Source organism: Bufo gargarizans, chromosome 4, assembly GCF_014858855.1.
Source record: "Bufo gargarizans isolate SCDJY-AF-19 chromosome 4, ASM1485885v1, whole genome shotgun sequence".
NCBI lineage: Eukaryota > Metazoa > Chordata > Amphibia > Anura > Bufonidae > Bufo > Bufo gargarizans.
The window spans coordinates 476720694-476742146 of NC_058083.1; the positions used below are offsets into that span (position 1 = coordinate 476720694).

At 44.8% G+C, this 21453-nt stretch overlaps 1 protein-coding gene across 1 annotated transcript in view; it reads right to left on the minus strand.

The window, feature by feature from the left end:
- Positions 1–14220: 14220 nt before the first annotated feature.
- The window catches only part of SLC1A4 (solute carrier family 1 member 4), a 63762-nt gene continuing 56529 nt past the window's right edge, over positions 14221–21453 (minus strand). The window contains exon 8 of the mRNA XM_044291668.1: positions 14221–16648. Within this exon, the coding sequence (XP_044147603.1) occupies positions 16411–16648 (238 nt within the window). The 3' untranslated portion in view covers positions 14221–16410. The remainder of the gene's footprint in view (positions 16649–21453) is intronic.

The following is a 21453-nucleotide window of genomic DNA, read 5'->3' on the forward strand; positions in this document are numbered from 1 at the left end:
CCTTCTGATTCTCAGGAAGCTCCCACTCAAGCACAGCGCGGACCTTCTCGGGGTCCATGCGAAAACCAGAAGCGGAGAGAAGAAACCCCAGAAATGTAATTTCTGGAACCGCAAACACACATTTTTCCAGTTTTGCATATAATTTATTCTCCCGCAGGATGAGCAAGACCTGACGTAAATGTTCCTTATGAGTTTTGAAATCAGGAGAAAAAATCAAAATGTCATCCAAATACACTAATACAAATTTTCCCATCAAATTATAAAAAATGCTGTTCACGAAATGCTGAAAAACGGCTGGGGCATTCATCAAACCAAAAGGCATAACCAAATTCTCAAAATGGCCCTCAGGGGTATTGAAGGCCGTCTTCCATTCGTCTCCTTCTCTGACCCTGACCAGGTTGTATGCCCCTCTTAGATCTAATTTGGAAAAGACTTTAGCCCCAACAACCTGGTTAAACAGGTCCGGGATCAGAGGAAGCGGATAAGGGTCACGAATAGTGATACTGTTCAGCTCCCTGAAATCCAGACAAGGTCTTAAAGAGGACCTTTCACTACTCTACAAACGAAAAACTAACTATACCTGTGGGCTATGAGCTGTGCGCTGCGATTGGCCAGCAGTGCAGCAAGGGACACGCCTCCTACAAGAAAACAGTCAGAGGGAGCGCAGGCACCGGAGCCTATACCGGGCGAACGGAGCGGCGCCCAGACTTACTAGTAAGTGCAGGGGGACCCCTGGGCGCCGCTCTGCCCACAGGTATAGTTAGTTTTTCGTTTGTAGAGTAGTGAAAGGTCCTCTTTAAAGAACCATCTTTTTTCTTAACAAAGAAAAAACCAGCGGCAACAGGTGACTTCGAGGGTCGTATGTGTCCTTTTCTCAGACTCTCAGAGATATAAGCACGCATAGCGAACCTCTCAGGTTGGGAAAGATTGTATAAACGAGATTTAGGCACTTTGGCGCCTGGGATGAGATTAATAGGGCAATCGTACTCCCTGTGCGGGGGCAAATCCTGAACTCCACTCTCAGAGAAGACATCCAAAAATTCAGAGAGAAAAGATGGTACAGTCTTAGTAGCAACCTCAGAAACAAATGTCGTGAGGCAATTCTCTCTGCAAAAGTCACTCTAACCATTTATTTGCCTCGCTTGCCAATCAATGGTGGGGTTATGTTTAGTGAGCCAGGGTAGCCCCAACACTAGAGGAGTAGGCAAACCGCTAAGGACGAAACATGACACATCCTCAACATGAGCATCACTCACAATTAAACGGATATTGTGAACTATGCCCTTTAATGATTTCTGAGAAAGTGGAGCGGAATCAATAGCAAAAACAGGAATATCCTTTCCCAAAGTGCGCACCTGGAAACCATGAGTTATTGCAAAGTGATTATCAATGAGATTGACAGCTGCTCCACTATCCACAAAAATCTTACAAAAAATGTTCTTGCTCTCTAGCGCCACCCTAGCCGGCAGGACAAAACGGGAACTACAAGCAAACGGAAAACCTTCAATTTCCGCATCAACCCTGCCAATAGTAACAGACGGAACATTTTTAAAAGATTTTTTCCTGTTTGTTTCTTTATTACTCCCAGAAAACTGCCTGAATCTCCTAGAAGGACAAACATTTGCCAAATGATTTATACCTCCACAACAAAAACAAAGCCTCCCATGCGAGCTGAATCTTCTATTGTCAGAAGCAATCAACCCCAGCTGCATGGGCTCCTGCTCAGCAGGGGCTGACAGCGACCGAGACCCCTGCGCACAGAATGAGACCGTTGCACTGTCCTGGGACTGAGTATGACAGGAAGGGGACATCTCTCCTCTCTCTCTAAGACGCCTGTCAATACGAACGGCCTGAGACATAGCAGAGTCCAAAGAAATAGGCCTCTCATGAAAGGCAAATGCATCTTTCAATCCCTCTGAAAGACCATGACAAAATTGACTTCGGAGTGCAGCATCATTCCAACCAGTATCAGCTGCCCATCTCCGAAATTCTGAGCAGTATATTTCTGCGGATTGTTTACCCTGGCATAATAGACGTAGACTCAGCCAGAGCAATACGATCCGGATCATCATATATCTGACCCAGGGCTAAAAAGAACTCATCCACTGAACGGAGAGGCCGTGCCCCCTCCGGCAGCGAAAAGGCCCAAGACTGAACGTTACCCCTGAGCAGCGATATAATGATCCCCACCCTCCATTCCTCATCACCAGAGGAATGGGGAAGAAGGCGAAAATGGAGTTTGCAAGCCTCTCTAAAACGCACAAAATTCTCACTAGCCCCGGAGAACGTATCCGGGAGCGAGATCTTAGGCTCAGAACAAACTCCATGAACGCAAGATGAACTGGTCACTTGAAGCTGAGAAAAAGTCTTACGGAGATCAGCTACCTCCAATGAAAGACCCTGGAAGCGTTCAGCCAAAAGTGAAACCGGATCCATGCTTGAGACGGTTTTGGCGGCTTATAATGTCACGGATGGTGTACAGGAAACAAGACAAAGCAACATGCATATATGACTCACTGGATCCAAAGCTAAGGAACCAAAAGGGAGACCCCTGCACAAGACCTGAGCCTTTCCTTGGCTGCTCAGCCTATGCAAAGATCCCAGAGGTGGATGGTTGCATATCCACGTACCTCGACTATATAACCCCTGAACACCCTACAATAGTGAGGGGACACGACCACCGGCTCCCTACACCAGACACGGAGGGAGTCAGGGTCACCTGGGATCCAGCAAACAGAAAATAACAGATAAATGTTCAGCACTTAACTTTGTAGCAGACTGGAAAACAAGATCAGCATGCACACACACTCCAGGAAGTAGTATAAGCCGCCCAGTAATGCATTATGGGGCGGAATTTAAAGGGATGCAATAAGTCCAACTACATGACAGCTGAGAGAGGCTAACGAGATGAGGAACTGAACATCACAACAAAGAAACTCAAGGAGGAGGTTCTGAAAGGCTTCTGTCAGAGCTTCTCAGCTGTCTGGTTGTGACGGCTAATCATCAATCAGTGCAGAATACACCCTTGTTGCCGGGTGACAGAGTATTGGTTTGTGCTAAAAGGCCCACAGATAAGTTTGATGACCGCTGTGTTTCCGGAAGGCCCAGTCTACAGGCCAACTCAAAGATTACACCGTAACATGCTCAGACCTTGTCTTTCAGAGAATTGTTCGACAGATAATTCTGGAGCTGTTCAGGAGAGGCAATAGAAGCCTGTGAGTCCAAGAGACATAGGGTGGTGGCTAAGATTTACGCTGCCTTTACAGACTGATGAGTCGTACACCCCCAATTGTCCAGTATCGGACACTATTCCTGAAAATGCTCTACCACCCCAGGAGGGGCCAGGTTCTGTTCCTGCACCAGTGACAAAGGACCAGGCCTTTCCTTGGTGTGGCCCAAGGTTTTTCCTGGGTGTGGCAGCAAGCTTGATATCAACCTGTGGCTTGCTGGCTGGTGCAGTTGTACTACAGCATTGCTGTCATGGTCATATTGGTGTTTGACCGTGACACGGTTGCCGTGCAGACTGGTTGCCAGAGGCAAAGTGTAGTTTGTGGTTTGCACTTGCACTTCTCCTTTAAGGTGTGCCTCCCTGCTGTTTGGTGAGCAAGGGGTTAATCTGTGGCTTGCTGGCTGAGTGCAGTTGTACTACAGCCTTGCTTGGTGTTGGAGCTTTGCTCCTTGCCTGGGTGTTACAGCCCAGTCCTTGAGGGCCACCTTATGGAACATAAATTGTCCTCCCTTTTGTACCCTCCTTGTACCTTTACCCTCACTTGTATGTGTGGTGTAGGTTTATGTTCTGGGAGTGTAGCGTTTTGTTGGTTGTTACATGTCTGGGCGGTTGTTGGTGTTAGTCCCTGCATGTATGCTATACGTTACCCTGTATGTTGATACCTCCGAAAGGGGGCTGGTTTCCCGGAGGGGTTAACCATAAGTCTGTATGCAGTGCTGCCTGGGGCTGCAATGCTCCTTGCGGCATGGGGTCCAGGCAGTATCAGGAGTGCTGGATTCTTGTGTGTGGTGTTGTTTGTACGGTGTCCTATTTGGTGTGTGGGCACCTGTACTTTTGCATGGGTTCCAGCTGTGGTGGCTGCGGCAGGTAAGTGAGTTTTCTGGTGTTCTTACCTGCCGACTCTGTTGCTGTATTCAGTCGTCCACTTTTCCCTGCTGCTAGGCCTGTTGAGACTCATCTGTGTCTTGGATGAACCTGGTTGTCTCTATTTCCTGTCTCCTAACCTCAGGGATATTCAGGGATTTCAGGGTTCTGACGTTCCAGTGTATGGGCCCTCCTACCTTAGGGGTCGGCTCATAGGCCTCTTTCAGATGGGTGTTGCGGTAAAATGTGCGGGTGCGTTGCGGGAACACGCGCGAGTGCAAAACATTGTAATGCGTTTTGCACTCGCATGAGAAAAATCGAGCGTGTTTGGTACCCAAACCCGAAGTTCTTCACAGAAGTTCAGGCTTGGGATTGGTGTTCTGTAATTCTCTTGCCTGCGCCTTGTGCGCGGGTCTGACGTAATCGGCGCAGGCTCAGTGGAGATGCTGGCGCAGGGAGCGGTCAGACAGTCACTGCACCCGCGCTGAATACAGACGCACACGGCGCAGGCGCGAGAATTCGGCCGATGGATGAGATGGAGGCTGGCAATCTAGAGGAGATGGGCGGGCTTGTTTTTTTTGTGTAAGGGCTGCACACAAAGATCTTAGAATAGCATGGTTAGGTAGAGCAGACACTAGCAGATCGCTAGTGTCTGACAGCTAATGAGGTCCAAATGAGGTGGTAGAAACCCTTTAAGGTCCCTTGCCCCACATCCTTACATCTACAGTACACTCCTGCATCCCTTAGTTATGACCTGTCTGCTCTCTCCTGCTGCTGGTCGATTATGTTCAGTTCCTCTGCTCAGTTTCTAGTCTCATCTCTATGAAGTGCACCTGGGACTAGCTCTGGTCAGGGCTTCTCTGCTCTGAACTTCAGAGAGGGAGCTGACGGCCGATTCCACAAGGCATGTAAGGATGTGAGGCTGGACTCTCCACTGTGTTTTTCAAGAAAGAGAAGCAGACATGGAAGAAGTGGGATTAGTTTACGTGCACCACATACACACCAACGCTACAGGAGTTGAAAAAAGTTGCGTAACAGGAATGCCCCTTTAAGTGTGACAAATGTGCATAAACAAAAGAAATCTGAAGGGGGCAAATACTTTCTTACAACACTGTAGATGTTGGCAGCTGGGAAGAAGAATATAGGGGCCTCAGCAGAAGCAGCTCCAGGCAGGGAGCAGGTCTGGCACATTCACCCCAGGTTCTCAGTCCTGTCATTTTTGGCTGCAGTCTTAACAACTTCTCTGCCCACCACTGTCTGCAGATGCTCTTTCCCATCCCTCCCTTCTCTGCTCTATACCCTTCTCCACAACTAATTTAATTTAATGGGGTAGATTGCAAACCACAAGTTTCCGCAACATAGCTGTCTTGCATGTACCTGTCTGTGCTCCTGCGGCGAGTTCCACTGTAATATGGCGGTGGCCCAGGCATTGTATTGTTACTACAGCAAGTAGCCCTGCTGATTGTGGGGCTGCTTGACCTATCAGGGAGCCAATACTCCAGACCAATCAGGCTCTGTGCCGGTGTCACATGTTTCCTGAGGTGGGCTATTTAAATGGAGAAACTGCTGGATACAGGTGCCTGTGATTGCTATTCTAGCTGTGTGTTTGCTACTCTAGATTACTGACCGTTGCCTGTTTTTTATATATTGCCTCTGATTACTGATTTTGTCTGTTACATGGCCTCCTGGTATTGGACTTTGCTAGTTTGTGACCTTGAATTTGCCTGCTGACTTTGTCTCTGTCATTATCTCCTGGTTTCACTTTGATGTGTATTTGTATCTGATTTTGGATACAGATCTAGTCCTGTACTGTTTTTCATCTCTTTCTGTTTGACTATTCTTTCTTTATTTTGGTTTAGGCCTCTTTCACACTTGCGTTGTCCGGATCCGGCATGTACTCCACTTGCCGGAATTACACGCTGGATCCGGAAAAACGCAAGTGTACTGAAAGCATTTGAAGACGGATCCGTCTTCAAAATGCTTTCAGTGTTACTATGGCACCCAGGACGCTATTAAAGTCCTGGTTGCCATAGTAGGAGCAGGGAGCGGGGGGGGCGGTATACTTACAGTCCGTGCGGCTCCCGGGGCGCTCCAGAGTGACGTCAGAGCGCCCCATGCGCATGGATGACGTGCCATGCGATCACGTCATCCATGCGCCTGGGGCGCCCTGACGTCACTCTGGAGCGCCCCGGGAGCCGCACGGACGGTAAGCGTCCCGGCAGCCATGGTAACCATTCAGAAAAAGCTAAACGTCGGATCCGGCAATGCGCCGAAACGACGTTTAGCTTAAGGCCGGATCCTGATCAATGCCTTTCAATGGGCATTAATTCCGGATCCGGCCTTGGGGCAAGTCTTCAGGATTTTTGGCTGGAGCAAAAAGCGCAGCATGCTGCGATATTTTCTCCGGCCAAAAAACGTTCCGTTCCGGAACTGAAGACATCTTGATGCATCCTGAACGGATTTCACTCCATTCAGAATGCATTAGGATAATCCTGATCAGGATTCTTCCGGCATAGAGCCCCGACGACGGAACTCTATGCCGGAAGACAAGAACGCAGGTGTGAACTCTATGCCGGAAGACAAGAACGCAGGTGTGAAAGAGCCCTTAGGCCTCTGCACTAAGCTAAGAAGGGACTGTTGTCCAGTTGTGGGCAGTCACTTAGGGTAGATCATGCAAATAGGTAGGAACAGTGGTGCAGATTCAGCACGGGGGTGCACTGTTCGGTACACTTTTATGCAATAGCATTTGTGGTTCCAAAATATATCCCTTTCACTTACACTAGCTGCTATTACTTGTGATGCTGGCAGCACAATACTACAATCTTTTACCATTCGAGATGTGTGCTGCCAAAGTTGCCGTATCGTTAGGCCTCTTTTGACTACTTTCACACTTGCACTTTCCCTTTCCGCTATTGAGATCCATCATAGGTAGTGTTAGTCGAGCACCAAAGTGCTTGGGTGCTTGAGTAGAACACCTCGGGATGCTCGGGTACTCTACTGAGCACCCGAGCACAATTGAAGTCAATGGGAGAACCTGAGCATTAAACCAGACACCCCCTGCTCTGAAGAGGGGAGGATGTCTGGTTCACATGAAAAGGTCAGAAATTGATGGAAACACCACTGAAATGGTTCGGGAACAGCATGGGGAGGATGTCTGGATGCATCTTGGACTCCCAGGTCGCTGCTGGGAACTATGTTGTCTGAGAAGTACACTACTTTTACAGACTGACAATAATAAGCACAAAACCAAAGAAAAAAAAATTGATTTTAGAGGAAAAATTGTTAGGAAACAATCTTTCCTGTATATTTACTTGTATATAAAGTGCAAGTGCTGCCAAAAATTACAAGTAAGAGGCACTCCAATACAACCTGTATATCACATAAAGGAGGGCCTCATTCACATTGTGGTACAATTGTTCATGTTGTGGGACTCCTACACTCATAAAGCCTATGCACTAAGGGAAAGGGCTGCCAAAAATTACAAGGAACCGGCACTCCAATACACCCTTTATTACACATAAAGGAAGGCATCATACACACCCTTAAAAAATTATGATTGATGGCCTGCTGGTGACCCTCAAAAACTATTGGAACAAGGGCCTGCTGATCTGACCATCTAAAACATTAGGGGCGAGGCCCTCTGCTGAGCTGACCCTCTAAAACATTAGGGGCGAGGGCCTGCTGCTGATCTGACCCTCTAAAACATTAGGGGCGAGTGCCTGCTGCTGATCTGACCATCTAAAGCATAAGGGGTGAGGGAAATGTAGTGTCCCTGGCCAAAAGCACTTTTCCATGTGTCAGTCGTTAAGTGGACCTTCCCAGTAACTGCGTTGGTCAGGGCACAGGTGATGTTACGGGACACATGCTGGTGTAAGGCTGGGACTGCACACCATGAAAAATTGTGCCGGCTGGGGACAGATTAACGCGGGACGGCCACCGCCATCAGGCTGCGTTAAGCCTCAGTGTCCACAAGCCTAAATGGCAACATTTCCAGGTCCAGAAATTCGGAAAGGTGTGCATTTAGTGCTATGTCCTGTGTGTGGGTGACTGGGTATTTTCGCTTTCATTCAAAGGCCTGGGGTATAGACATCTGTACGCTGTGCTGGGACACAGAAGTGGATGTGCTAGTTGATGGTGCTTGCGAAGGTCCAGGTGCATGGCGAGAGGCATCTGGGCCCAGGGGCGTAGCGTGGGGGGGGCCGGAGGGGCCGTTGCCCCGGGCGCCAAATTGCAGGGGGCGCCAGGCATCCGAAATTTCAATGAGGGCTACGGGAGCCTATGGCTCCCGTCCCCTCCGTTATGCCCCATAGGCTTCAGGCCACTAGGCCTGAAGCCTATAAGGCAGTAGAGGCGAGCGACGCAGGACTCGGTCACGATAACCTCACTGTGACCTCCTGCGTCGGGTCTCGCGAGATGACGCGATGACGCGGCGCAGGAAGGCACAGTGAGGCGTTCGTGACCGCCTGCGGCGGGAACAAGCGGGGATGGAGATAGGTAAGTATTTTTTTTTTATGTTAACTTACCTAATTGCAGAGGCTCTGGCGGCAGTATGGGGGGTGGGAAAGGAGAGGAGAAGAGAGGACTGGAGCAGAAAGGCTTCACAGGCATTGGCACAGCAATAAGAGGGGCGATTATATTAGCAAAGAGGGGGGCCAGTACATTAATAACAGAGGGGCCAGTACATTAATAACAAAGAGGGGGACATTATATTAGCAAAGAGGGGGGCCAGTACATTTAATAATAAAAAGGGGGCCATTATATTAATAATAAAGAGGGGGCCAGTACATTATTAATAAAAAGGGGGCCATTATATTAATAATAAAGAGGGGGCCAGTACATTATTATTATTAATGTAATGACCCCCTCTTCATTATTAATGTAATGACCCCCTCTTTATTATTAATATAATGGCCCCCTCTTTATTATTAATGTAATGGCCCCCTCTTTATTATTAATGTAATGCCCCCTCTTTATTATTAATATAATGGCCCCCTCTTTATTATTAATGTAATGGCCCCTCTTTATTATTAATATAATGGCCCCCTCTTTATTATTAATGTAATGGCCCCTCTTTATTATTAATGTAATGGCCCCTCTTTATTATTAATGTATTGGCCCCTCTTTATTATTAATATAATGGCCCCTCTTTATTATTAATGTAATGGCCCCTCTTTATTATTAATGTAATGGCCCCTCTTTATTATTAATATAATGGCCCCTCTTTATTATTAATGTAATGACCCCCTCTTTATTATTAATGTAATGGCCCCTCTTTATTATTAATATAATGGCCCCTCTTTATTATTAATGTAATGGCCCCTCTTTATTATTAATGTAATGACCCCCTCTTTATTATTAATGTAATGACCCCCTCTTTGCTAATATAATGGCCCCCTCTTTGTTATTAAAGAGGGGGCCAGTACATTAATAATAAAGAGGGGGCCATTATAATATACAGGGGGAATGAAAGCTATCTGTCTGGCTCTAGCTCAGTATTGGGGGGCAGCAGGATGACAGTGTTGAAGGAAGGAGAGCATGATAGTAAAGTGAGGAACCTAAATTTTTTTCGGTGAAACTCTGCAGAGACGAGAAGCGGCTGAAAGAAGTTATCATGGCGGTCTTATCTCTGAATGAAGACGTCGAGGAGAGTCCACATCACAGGAGACGTCACTGGATGTAACAGGTATGGTGCGGTATTCTACTGTAATAATAATGTCCATCCACATATCTGTTTCATGGTAGGGTTGGGGGAGAAGATTGAGAATTTGGCCCATACTGCCGCATTCTGGCCCCAGACTTCAGGTCACACTGTATGTGTTCAGAATTCTGGGGGCTCACACCCATCTACTACATTATCTGTACTCAGAGAGTTATCTCTGTGTTATCTGAGGTGTTACATAGGACTGCTAGTGATCTACTATAGTATCTGTTAAAAGTGGCGTGCCTGGGGTAGGCGCGGGGGGGGGGGGCGCAATTTTTGGCTTGCCCCGGGTGCTGGCAACCCACGCTACGCCACTGTCTGGGCCTGCATCTTGGACAGGGGATTGGCCAGCATGTAACACAGGGGAAGAGGAGGCAGTGGTGTGACTCACAGACACTGATTGTGGACCCAGGCGTTTGGCCCACCTATTAGGGTGCTTTGATGCCATGTAGCGGATCATGCTGGTGGTGGTGAGGTTGCTAGTGTTCACGCCCCTGCTCATTTTGGTACGGCACAGGTTGCAAATGACAATTCTTTTATCGTCCGCACTTTCCTCAAAAAAGCATCAGACTGCGGAACACCTACCCCATGGCAAGGGAGATTGCCGCAAGGGAGTGCTCCGGGGAACAGTTATGGGCCTGTTTGGTGTGGCCCACCTTCTCCCTTTTGCCACACCCCTTGCTCTTTCAGCCAGTTGCGGTGCTGCGGATCCCTCCACCTCTGTACTACTGCTCTCGCTCGGCTTGCCACCTTCCCAGGTTGGGTCAGTGATTTAATCGTCCACCACCTCCTCTTCCACTTCCTCACTCTGGTCATCCTCCTGACTTGTTGACCTAACAACAACCTCACTTATTGACAACTGTGTCTCATCCTCATCATCAACCTCTTGAGACACTAATTGCGGTTGACTTATTGGCAACTGTGTCTTATCATCATCATCCACCTCGTGAAACACTAATTGCCGTTCCCCACCGCCATCTTCTTCTGACTGTGGATGCTCAAGAGTTTGGGAATCAGGGCACATTATCTCCTCATGTCCCTCTTCAAGCGGGCTTGTCAAGAAGCTCAAATCAAGGAATGGCGATGAAAAGAGCTCCCCAGAATTTCCAAGTCTGGGATCACTTGTTTGCCAAGACTCTCCATGGTGGGAGGAATGAGTATCAGGGTGAGGATTCTGTTGACCAGACTCTTGGCTACTGAGACTGGACTTTGTGGAAGACAGGGTGGTACTTAACCAACTGGAAGCATTATCTGCTGCAATCCAACTGACCACCTGGTCGCACTGGTCTGACTTCAAGAGTGGTGTCCTGTGTCGCCCTGCAAACTGGGACATGAAGCTAGGTATCATGGATGATTGTGTTCCTTGTGCTCTAGCAGCAGGAACAGTTTCACTGCTCCCAGGGCCACAGCCTCTGCGTGCACCATCAGAAGCACGGCACTTCCCTGTTCCTTACTGCTCGCCTTGTGCATATTAAATAGTATATATGCTTGCAAGTATGTCACACTTACAGTTGCGCAGGTTTTGTAAGTGTATGCTCAAATAAAGTACATAGAATGTGTCCGCAGCGTCTATGAAAAAAGTACACTGAATGTCACAGATAATTTTAGGATGCGCAAACGTTATACAGGAGGTATAGCGCAAGTAATGTCGCTGTCACCAGCGGCTAATAAAAAATTTCCCTGAATTAATGTCACTGATATTTAGGATGCGCAAACGTTATGCAGGAGGTATAACGGATCCAGCAAAAAACGCTGGTGTGAAAGTAGCCTTACAAGTCATTGAATCGCAGGAGGTATAGCGCAAGTAATGTCGCTGTCACCAGTGGCTAATATAAAATTACACTGAATGAATGTCACTGATATTTAGATTGCACAAACGTTATACAGGAGGTATAGCGCAAGTAATGTCGCTGTTACCAGCGCCTAATAAAAAATTACACTGAATAAATGTCCCTGATATTTAGGATGCGCAAACGCTATACAGGAGATGTAGTGCAGGTAATGTCGCTGTCACCAGCAGCAAAAAATGTTTACTTTCAATGGTGTTTATGACGGATCTGTCATGGCTATTTTAAAGATAATGCAACCGGATCCGTTCATAGCGGATCTAGCCAGCTGTATTATCATGATGGAAGAGTTTTTGCTGATCCATAACGGATCCAGCAAAAACGCTGGTGTGAAAGTAGCCTTACACGTCATTGAATCGCAGACATCTGCTGTTCATTGACTTTAATGTGTGTATTCACACCTTAGTGGGTTTTCCACAACCATGAGTCCTTGGGGAAGCATGCCCTATTTTGTCCATGAGATCCCTTACACACATTATAGTCTAAGGGTCCATTAAAAAGATGGACACAACACGGGTGCCATCCATCCTTGGTTCATGGTTTTCATGGATCATTGGTAGTTCATGAAGGACAAAACATGGATCCTTCATGGACATCTTCACAGATAAACCATTGACCATCTTGTTACCACGTCATCACGGACACAGATGTGTGAAAGAGGCCTTAGAGGCAGACCATCAGCAGTTTTGACCATGCTAAACTGTTGACAGCACTAAGTAGGAGCTGAGGAGAGCAGGACAAACATTTGTTTTGTGAAGCTTTTCTCACCAAATTCTGTTCCATCAAGTGCCCATGACTAGGCTACACTGTGCTCTCTGCATTCAGCTGCTTTACAGTCCCTCCTCTCTGCTCTAAGTGACAATTGTAGTGGTCTCCTGATTGGATGCTACAGTCGTCACTCAGAGCAGAGAGGAGTGACTGTGAAGCAGCCCAGTGCAAAAAGCAGAATAAAACTTTATATTTTCACTACTCCTGATAATAAAAACTTGAGTAAAGGTATGTTTGCACTATACTTCAGCAGTTTAGCAATGTCAGAAGTCATAACAGACTCCCTTTAATGTGACCTGTTCTGATCCATTTCACAACAGACTTTGCTGCTATCAAGGGAGGATTTGATGAGGATCCTACCTCGAATCCTCATCAGATCAGTTAACATTCTGGTTCCAATCCAAGTGAATTTTCATATTTATGTCTGCTCTGGGGAAAAAAAGCAATTTGCAAGAAGAATGAACATGCTTATTCTTCTCACAGCTTCTGTACAGAAAAGCCACGGATTAACTCCACTGAATGACAATAGCTCTGATCCTCCTGCAGATCTGCGACATATACTTGGCACAGCAACAGCAGAAATCTAGGCTTCAGCCTTAGATTTGTTTCATGCATCCCTTTTGTTAAATACATGTCAGATTTAATCCCCCATGTGTGAATATACCCTTAGGCTCTATTCATCTCAGCCATACAGATTTTTGTAATATTTACTACTGCAGTAGATTAGGCCTTTCAGTACTGCTAAGAAACAGCATCCTGTTGAGTGCTACTTTTTTTTTATTTTTACCAGCAGGCAATGCCTTCATTCTCAGGATAACAGCTAGTGTGAATTCAGACCAATTGAGATCTGTTTGCTATGGCCAGTCAACCAGAAATCTATAATATCTAGCGGGAAGGATAAAGCAGAAAATGGAACTACTCTATTTTATTTTAAAGGGGTCCTCGGGCTACTGTCTGTATATATAGTTTATTGATAAAAACATAGGATGTTCTCAAACTTGTTTGTCTATCATCATACCCTAGCAGAGAGTAATGAGGCAACAGTGCTACAGAAAAGTTTTTATATGAAATGCAACACGTGTTTAATATGCGATTGCTACATTGTATACATATTACAAACAAGGACACAGAACGTGGATAGGACGAGTCCTGGACATGGCGGACCGATATCATCACACAATTGTAATTCACTACTTTTAAGGTCACTTTGCTATTGGTGACATTTCCCTGACTCCCAGCCAGATCAAATGTTACAAAAATACCCAGTGGATGTGGACTGGAATTACGCAACTTATTTCATGTCATTCATTATTTCAGTCTTTTGTGTATACTGATATATTAAACTGTGACTTGGTGGCTTTCAATCAGGTTCATCATCCAAATGTATTACTTTTTTTTATTTTGAAGGAGCAGAACAGCCACAGGTCTTATATCTTTACTGGTAGAATTGTCTTTAAATGACTGCACAGTTAAACCATGGATAAAGTAACCCAACAACAGCAACATTTTTATGGAGTGACCCTAAGGCCTCTTGCACACGAACGTTGTGCATCCATTCCGTGCATTGGGGAACGCAATTTGAATGGGCCCGTGATCCGTCCGCACCGCAAAAAAAATAGAACAGGTTCTATTTTTTTATGGGGCGGAGGTACGGATAGAAACACCATGGAAGCACTACGTAGTGCTTCGGTGGGCTTCCGATCTGTGCTTCCGTTCCACATCTCCGTGATTGTGGACCCATTCAAGTGAATGGGTCAACCCCATGATGCAGAGTGCACACGGGCCGGTGCCAATGTACGGCCACGGGCACACATTTGTGTGCAAGAGGCCTAAATGGCATCTGTGTTGGTCCCATGTTCATATGTGCCCACATTGCTGAGAAAAATGAAATTTGAATATATGCAAATGAGCCTCTAAGAGCAATGGGGGTGTTTCCCTTAGACCGTGCTGTGTCCTCTGCAGTTCGATTGACTGGGCCAGCTGTGATGATGTTTCCACAGCCTGCTCCTGTCAAAGTACAGAGGGAGCAGCAGTTGCAGAGAGAGCAGAGCCTCTAGGTGTAATGGCAATTCCCCCGTTGCTCCTAGAGGCTAATTTGCATATATTAAAACATAATTTTTCTCAGCAATGCGGGCACATATGAACATGGGACCAACACAGATGCCTTCAGCTGCCAAGTGAAACAGTTTCAGGTACAAATCTGATGACAGATGCCCTTCAAAATAACCGTCTATCTTGCTACTACTTCTAAAAAAGCTGCAAATAGCAACCATACATACAGCACAAAATCCAAGGCCAAGCATTCGTGGTAGGGTACAAGGGATTAGAGGTGATGCTGCGGAGGCACTGCCCTGGCCGCAACAGTAACATGGAAATCACAGGTTATAGAAAAACAGACAACACAGGAAACAATGACAACTACAGTAAAACATTTCAATAGTAAATAGTAAGTGGATCGACCAATTTCCCCATATCCCGGGTCCCATAGTCCATTACGACTAACATGATCCTCCATTTCAGATAATGGTGAATTTACAATGTATGGCAATAAACGGTACAGTCCAAACAACAAAATTCAAGTAAATGTCACATATCTTTGTGGAGACCAAAGCCCTTAGGAAAACCGTGCTTCGTCATAAGGCAACCTCCAAGCTACATGATTTAAAGGGGATCAAATGCAGAGGTGTATCTTGAAGCTCCTGGACCTCAAAGTAGAATTTGTAACAAGGCCCTCACCTACCATGTGTCATTTATAATACTAGTTTTGCCTATGCAACAGAGAGGTCTTTAGGCCTAGTCAAGAACGAGGGCCGGAGCGGAACTGCTACCATTACCCTCCTGACGTTCTGATAACTCATACTTACCAACATTTCTGTTGTTATATTTGGGGCATTTAAAGTAACCCTCTGGCTGAAGAAAAAAATATCATATTAACTGGCAAATGTACAGGACATGTACCTGGTGCCCCCAATTCCATCTTTTCAGATGCAAATCCGACAGTTTCTTGGGCTCCTCTTCCGCCACCCAAGATGGCTGCACCTCTTTTCAGACTACTGGATGCACACAGTGCATTTGGTAGCCCAAGACACTTCCTGCTGCCCTTGGATTGGCCAACAAAGCTCATGTGAGAAGTGTTGGCCAATCCAAGAGCAGGGCTGGACAAGGAGTATGAAGTGTCTTGGGCTACTGATTGACAGTGTGCATGTGAGAAGTGGTTTGGCCATATTGAATGGCAGAAGATGAGCCTGAGATATAAAGGAGGCTGTTTGTTACCCATTTCATGTGTTTTTTTTCCACTTAAACTGGAGGGTCGCTTTAAGTTGCACCCTGGGCATGCCTCAAATACACACATAAATCTATCAATTTTCAGCCCAGGACAAGCCAGATTTTCTGGGATTGTTCACTGAAAATTCTAAACAAGCTTGGCAATTTTTGAACTATCGGTTGTGCTAACTGCACCAACCAGAAAATATGATCTTCAATCTACTTTGGGCCTTATTTATAAAAATGATCTAACAATAAAATTGGTCTTGTTGCCATAGCAACCAATCAGTGCAGTTTTTTCTGAGAAATTTAAGGGGTCTTCAAAGACTTGTATACTGATGACCTATCCTCTGGATAGGTCATCAGTATCTGATCATAAGGGTCTGATACTACTACGAGCACTGGTACCTTCTCAAACAGCTTATCGGTGGGGGTCCCGGATACTGAGGTCTCTGAAAAACAGTTTAAGAAATCAAAGCTGAGTTCTGATTGGTTGCAATGGGCAACAAACCCAATTTTGTTAAATGAGGCCCATTGGACGAAACAACCTTTTTTTTTTTCAATATGGACATCGTCCTGCGGCAGTAAGATTTATTAGTGGCTATCTTCAAAGATTTGTTGGGGATTTGGGAAGGAGTCGCTATTCTAGACTCTAGTAGCTATACTGGCAGTGAGCAACGTCTGGTCTTAAGGACCGACCAGCAGTCTAACCGAGAAAATGAGCACAACATGGCACATCACAGAACTGATTCCTTAGACTCGGGCATGGGTGTGTTTCGAGGATTTAAGATCTGGTCCCTGTGCATTACAAGGGGGGACGTTTCCTCTTCAGACTTGCAGTTTGGTATGGCTTCTACATAAACATCATTCAGCTCCTCCTGTCGGTTCTTCTCTGCTCCTTTTTGGTTGAGATGATGTAGGATCCCTGCTCCAAAAGCATCTCCTTCAACATTTACCACTGTAGTAGTCCGATCCCTTTCCAGAAAGCAAAAAAAGGAACATATATTAGTGAAAAAGCACAAAAATCTAGCGCCTCATATACACAGCAACATACACTAGCATATAACCTACAGATAAATTTCCTGGTGGGCCAATGCCCAGTGGGCCGCCCGAGCCCTCCTCACCCCCCGCTGACTGGGTACATACCAATCTGATTCTCTCAGCATTAATGCTAGGAGAATCAGGTAAGTAGTAAGGGACACCAATAGTCGTCAAACTCCAAAGTGACAGGTACCATGCCCCCTTTTCAGTCAGTGACACCTGTTCCCAGTGACTTTAGGGCAGGTCCTAAAATAGCTAGGATACTTTATGCACAGCTGTTCAGAGCCACAGTCGGTCAGACTTTATGTGATTTTCACAGAATCAGCCATTCTCTTACAGATTATAACAGTAATATAACTACATTTTAACATGTTTAAAAATAAAATGGTAATAAGCTTATGTTAAGCTTATATCAGCCGGTAACATTCTTTAGTTTACAATAGTTAATGCATGCTTCTATCTAAATATCTATCTGTTCCTGCATTTGATTTTGGGTTTTTTCATTTGACTCAAGTAGAACTTCACATGTTTAGAACAGCTGAGTTCTCCAGGATTTGTCAATAGTCCACAGCGCAGCGTTTAGATGTCTGCCTGACGATGCGGAGCCAAACGGATCCGTCCTGACTTACAATGTAAGTCAATGGGAACGGATCCGTTTTCACTGACGCAATATGGTGCAATTGAAAAAGGATCCGCCTCCTATTGACTTTCAGTGCAATTGAAAACGGATCCGTTTGCATTATCATGAACCCAAAAATATATATATTATTATTTAATTTTTTTATTTTTTTTGTTCATGGTAATGCAAACGGATCTGTTCTGAACGGATTCAAGCGTTTGCATTATAGGTGCGGATCCGTCTGTGCAGATACCAGACGGATCCGCACCTAACGCAGGTGTGAAAGTAGCCTAAGACGATTGTTTACAAGTTGTTTTCACATGTGTTAGCAGGCATCAGTAATTAATTAAAGCTAAACAGGTCATAAAAAGAACTAACACCACTTTTTTTTAAAATTTTTTATTTTTTTCCCAAACAGAACACAAAGACATTAAGTATTAAATAAAATCATATGACTACATATTACAGCAAAATGCTGAATAAATATAACAACATACACTGACCAAATATTACGGCATATACTGACTACATATTACCAACATATGCGACTCTATCTATCTATTTATCGTTCTATCTCTACTATCTAGCTAGCATTTATCTTTCTATACATCTATACAGCGACTTCTAGGTGGAATAACAGAGGAAAAATATATAGAGACTATTATTTATATTATTACATTTTTATAGCCTGTTTTATACCCGCTTACGCCAGACTCGAATTATACACACTCCTAGACAGACTGAAAGAACGTTGCCTTTATCATGACACAGAAGCCGTCATATTCGTAATCAACCCAACTAACGCTCAACTTGGGAGGCGTCGGGACATAGAGACGATCCCGCTACGTAAAGGACAAAAAACAGCGGCTACACAAAGAGGCGACTGACGACACCTTTCGGCTATTAAACATGGCCGCACAATTTCAACACCCGTTTTCTTGTTTTTTAGCAGGACCCTCAAATTCTGGAAAGAGTTTTTTTGTAATGCGAATGTTAATACACGCGATACGCTAATGTCGCACAAACCCAACAACGTCATTTGGCGTTTCACGCGTGTTGGCAGAAATTGTACGACGAGCTAGCCCTTATGTTTACAAATATCAGGTTTATCGAAGGGAATACTGCATAATTTTACGTCGAGGATCTTATGGAGGCCGCTTGCGAAAAATCTTGAATTACAAAACGCTTTCACTAAATATGTGCACCTCAGAAATTTGAGCATCATGTATCTCGTTAAAAAAATTCAGGGTAAGAAAAGCCGATCCATAAATTTAAACACTAAATACACGGTAAAACACATTTCTTTTTAGAAGCTTTTGAAGACGCTACACACGCTCCTTACGGCTATTTATTCGTAGATTTAAGATCCGACACCCCCGAGGAACTATGGCTAAGAACTGGTGTGCTCCCGCCAGATTTACAGGCTGTTTATGTTCGCAAAAAGATGTTCTAAAATGCAATATTTTTAATCTCGGCGGTCATTCTTGGTAGCGTCGCCACTTCTGTAAAGATGTTGAACAGGATCCGACATAATTGGGATCTTTTAAAAGCGCTGGTCAAAGCAAAACTGACGGTCCACAAATCAATATTACGCAGCTCCAGTAATGATTTGATATCCGCTATTGGCGAGATTGCTCTCAATATCCTTAAAGGAAAGATACCTCTTAGCAACAAAAAATATACTCAAAAAAAGGTGCAAGGCTATAAGGAAATTAAGCAATAAAAGCCACCCCATTAAAGACAAGAAGCGCATTGTGAACCAACGCGGTGGTTTTATAGGTGCTCTGCTCGGTTTTGCGATACCTTTAATCACTAGCTTGATAGCCAGTAGAGTCGGCGTCTCATAATGGAGTATGCAGAGAAAATGTTCCTGGTTTCCAAACACGAGTTGGAACGGTTAAAAAAAAACTGCTGTAGAAACACCAGACATAAGCCAAACAGTTACACGGCGTCAACCGTAAAATTGCGCAACCGCAACCGGATCAAAAAATGACTCTTCTAGCAGGGACGATATTAAAGAGATACTCCACAATGTTAATAATAAGGTATAGGAAAGATGCAGAGTTTTTGTTGAACAAACTGCGACGATCGGGTAACAAGCCGTATTGGAACTCTAGGGGTGAATTCATTTACAAAGATCAAGTTATACCGGTGTTCAACATGGTTGACCTGATTCGCATTGCGACGCAGTCACGGGTTGCTTAAGGCTAAAATGCTTCGCGGGTGGGACTTCTTCATGGAAGAGAACTTTACGATAATTTAAAAAGGCGGCCGCCCGAGAAATCTTTTGAAGCGGTTCGTACCCCTTCAGGCAGCCGTCGTTCATAACAACATCCCAGACATTAACGCAAGGCTCTTTATTACCTAAAAAGAGAACGCCGCCTTTGTTACAGTCGTCTTGGTTAACGCTGTAACTTATACTTTTACGGTATATAAAAATGTATTTGCGTGTAATCTCTCATAATATTTACGAAAATGACTTTTTATATAAAAATGCATTTTTTTTATTTTTTACAATAAATACACTATCTTGATTAGTTAAAATTGTATAAACTGCTAGAGATCGACATCGATAGCTGGGACTTAAAAACATTGTTAAAAATGATAGCGAACGCCAAAATATTGCGAAAACAGTACTACACGCCATCGGTTCTTACGGAGTCGTTGAACCCTTATTCAGAGAAATACGACCACGTCAGAATTGCACGCTATAAGGGGCCGTTCGTGAAGGGCTATGAACAAACTTATACAGACGAGATATTTACCATTTACACTGTAAACACTAGAGGCCTCAGACCCCTTTAGAAGTTGAAAGAACTGTCCGACGAGCTCATTGAAGGTTCATTCTACACGGAAGAAGTTTAAAAAGTACCCCTCGATAAGCGACGCGTTTACCAGAATAAAAAAATCATTAAAAAGAAGAAGGTTAGGGGAAAAACACTATATTTTGTAAAGTGGGTCGGTTCCCCCGAAAAGTTTAACTCTTGGGTACTGGAAAAGAAGTTGACGAGCGTGTAAACTATGGGAGACGGGTCATTTTTTATTACGCTGCCCTGCCACGCCTCCTCCAAACTTTACCCTGAAAATACCATCGCCAATTACACCACTTAATTAGCAAAAGCCGTTCATCTTCGAGGCCCTTTAGAAGCGGCGTTAGTGGAGATTCAGTATCCCCATACGTGGGAAACCTTTGGGCCCGGAGATGGTGTATTCTACATCGCGTATCGCGACAAAACGATCAGAGAGGTTTTTGTTAAACCGGGTTATTACCCTAATATGCACAAACTGATCAAAGCCATTAATAACAAACTTGATTCTATAAAAATACGACCTGATCAATTGCGCCTAAGATACGACGATATTGACAGAACCGTTTATGTAACAAAATCGCCCTTATACGAGTTTATGCCCTGTGAAAAGTTGGGCAATATATTGGGTCTTCAAGGTTATTTGCGCGATCGTTTAAACAAGAATGTAGACTCGGAGCACTTCGTATTGCGCTACAATGAATCTGGCTTGCCTGTTTTAGAAGGTTTCGCGGATGCTGATTTAGTTTTAACAAAAAATAACAAATCTTTACCTATAAAGAGAAGAAGATATCCCGGTTTTTATACAATGTTTGTTTATACCGATATCATTCAGATCAACTTGTCGGTGATAGCTACGTACAGCTTTTGAGAACTGTGGAGTTAAGCGGTAAGAATGGCGAAATAGTCACGCAAAAGTATAACAGGCCGGACTATATACCTCTCTGCGAGCAACACTTTGATACCATTACAATATCGATACTCATGGATCAAGCTAAACCTGTTAAATTCAAATATGGGAAAACTATAGTGCGATTACACTTTAGACCTCGCGCTGTGACAAGTCCGACGTATTAAAATGTTGTCCCAGAAAGTGTACGGAGACCCGGAGGCGTATATGCATTATTATATAACGTAAGCGGGTCATGGTTTGGACGGGTTTCATGGCGCAGAATTCATGCACGGTTCTGATCTCGCAGGGTTATTACGTAATTTGCTCCGACGAGTCGTTCCCCTATTCAAGAAACCGCATGTGAAAACAGCTGCCAGGAATATAGCTAAAGATGTTGTCGCTAAGGCCTCGACCGCCGTTA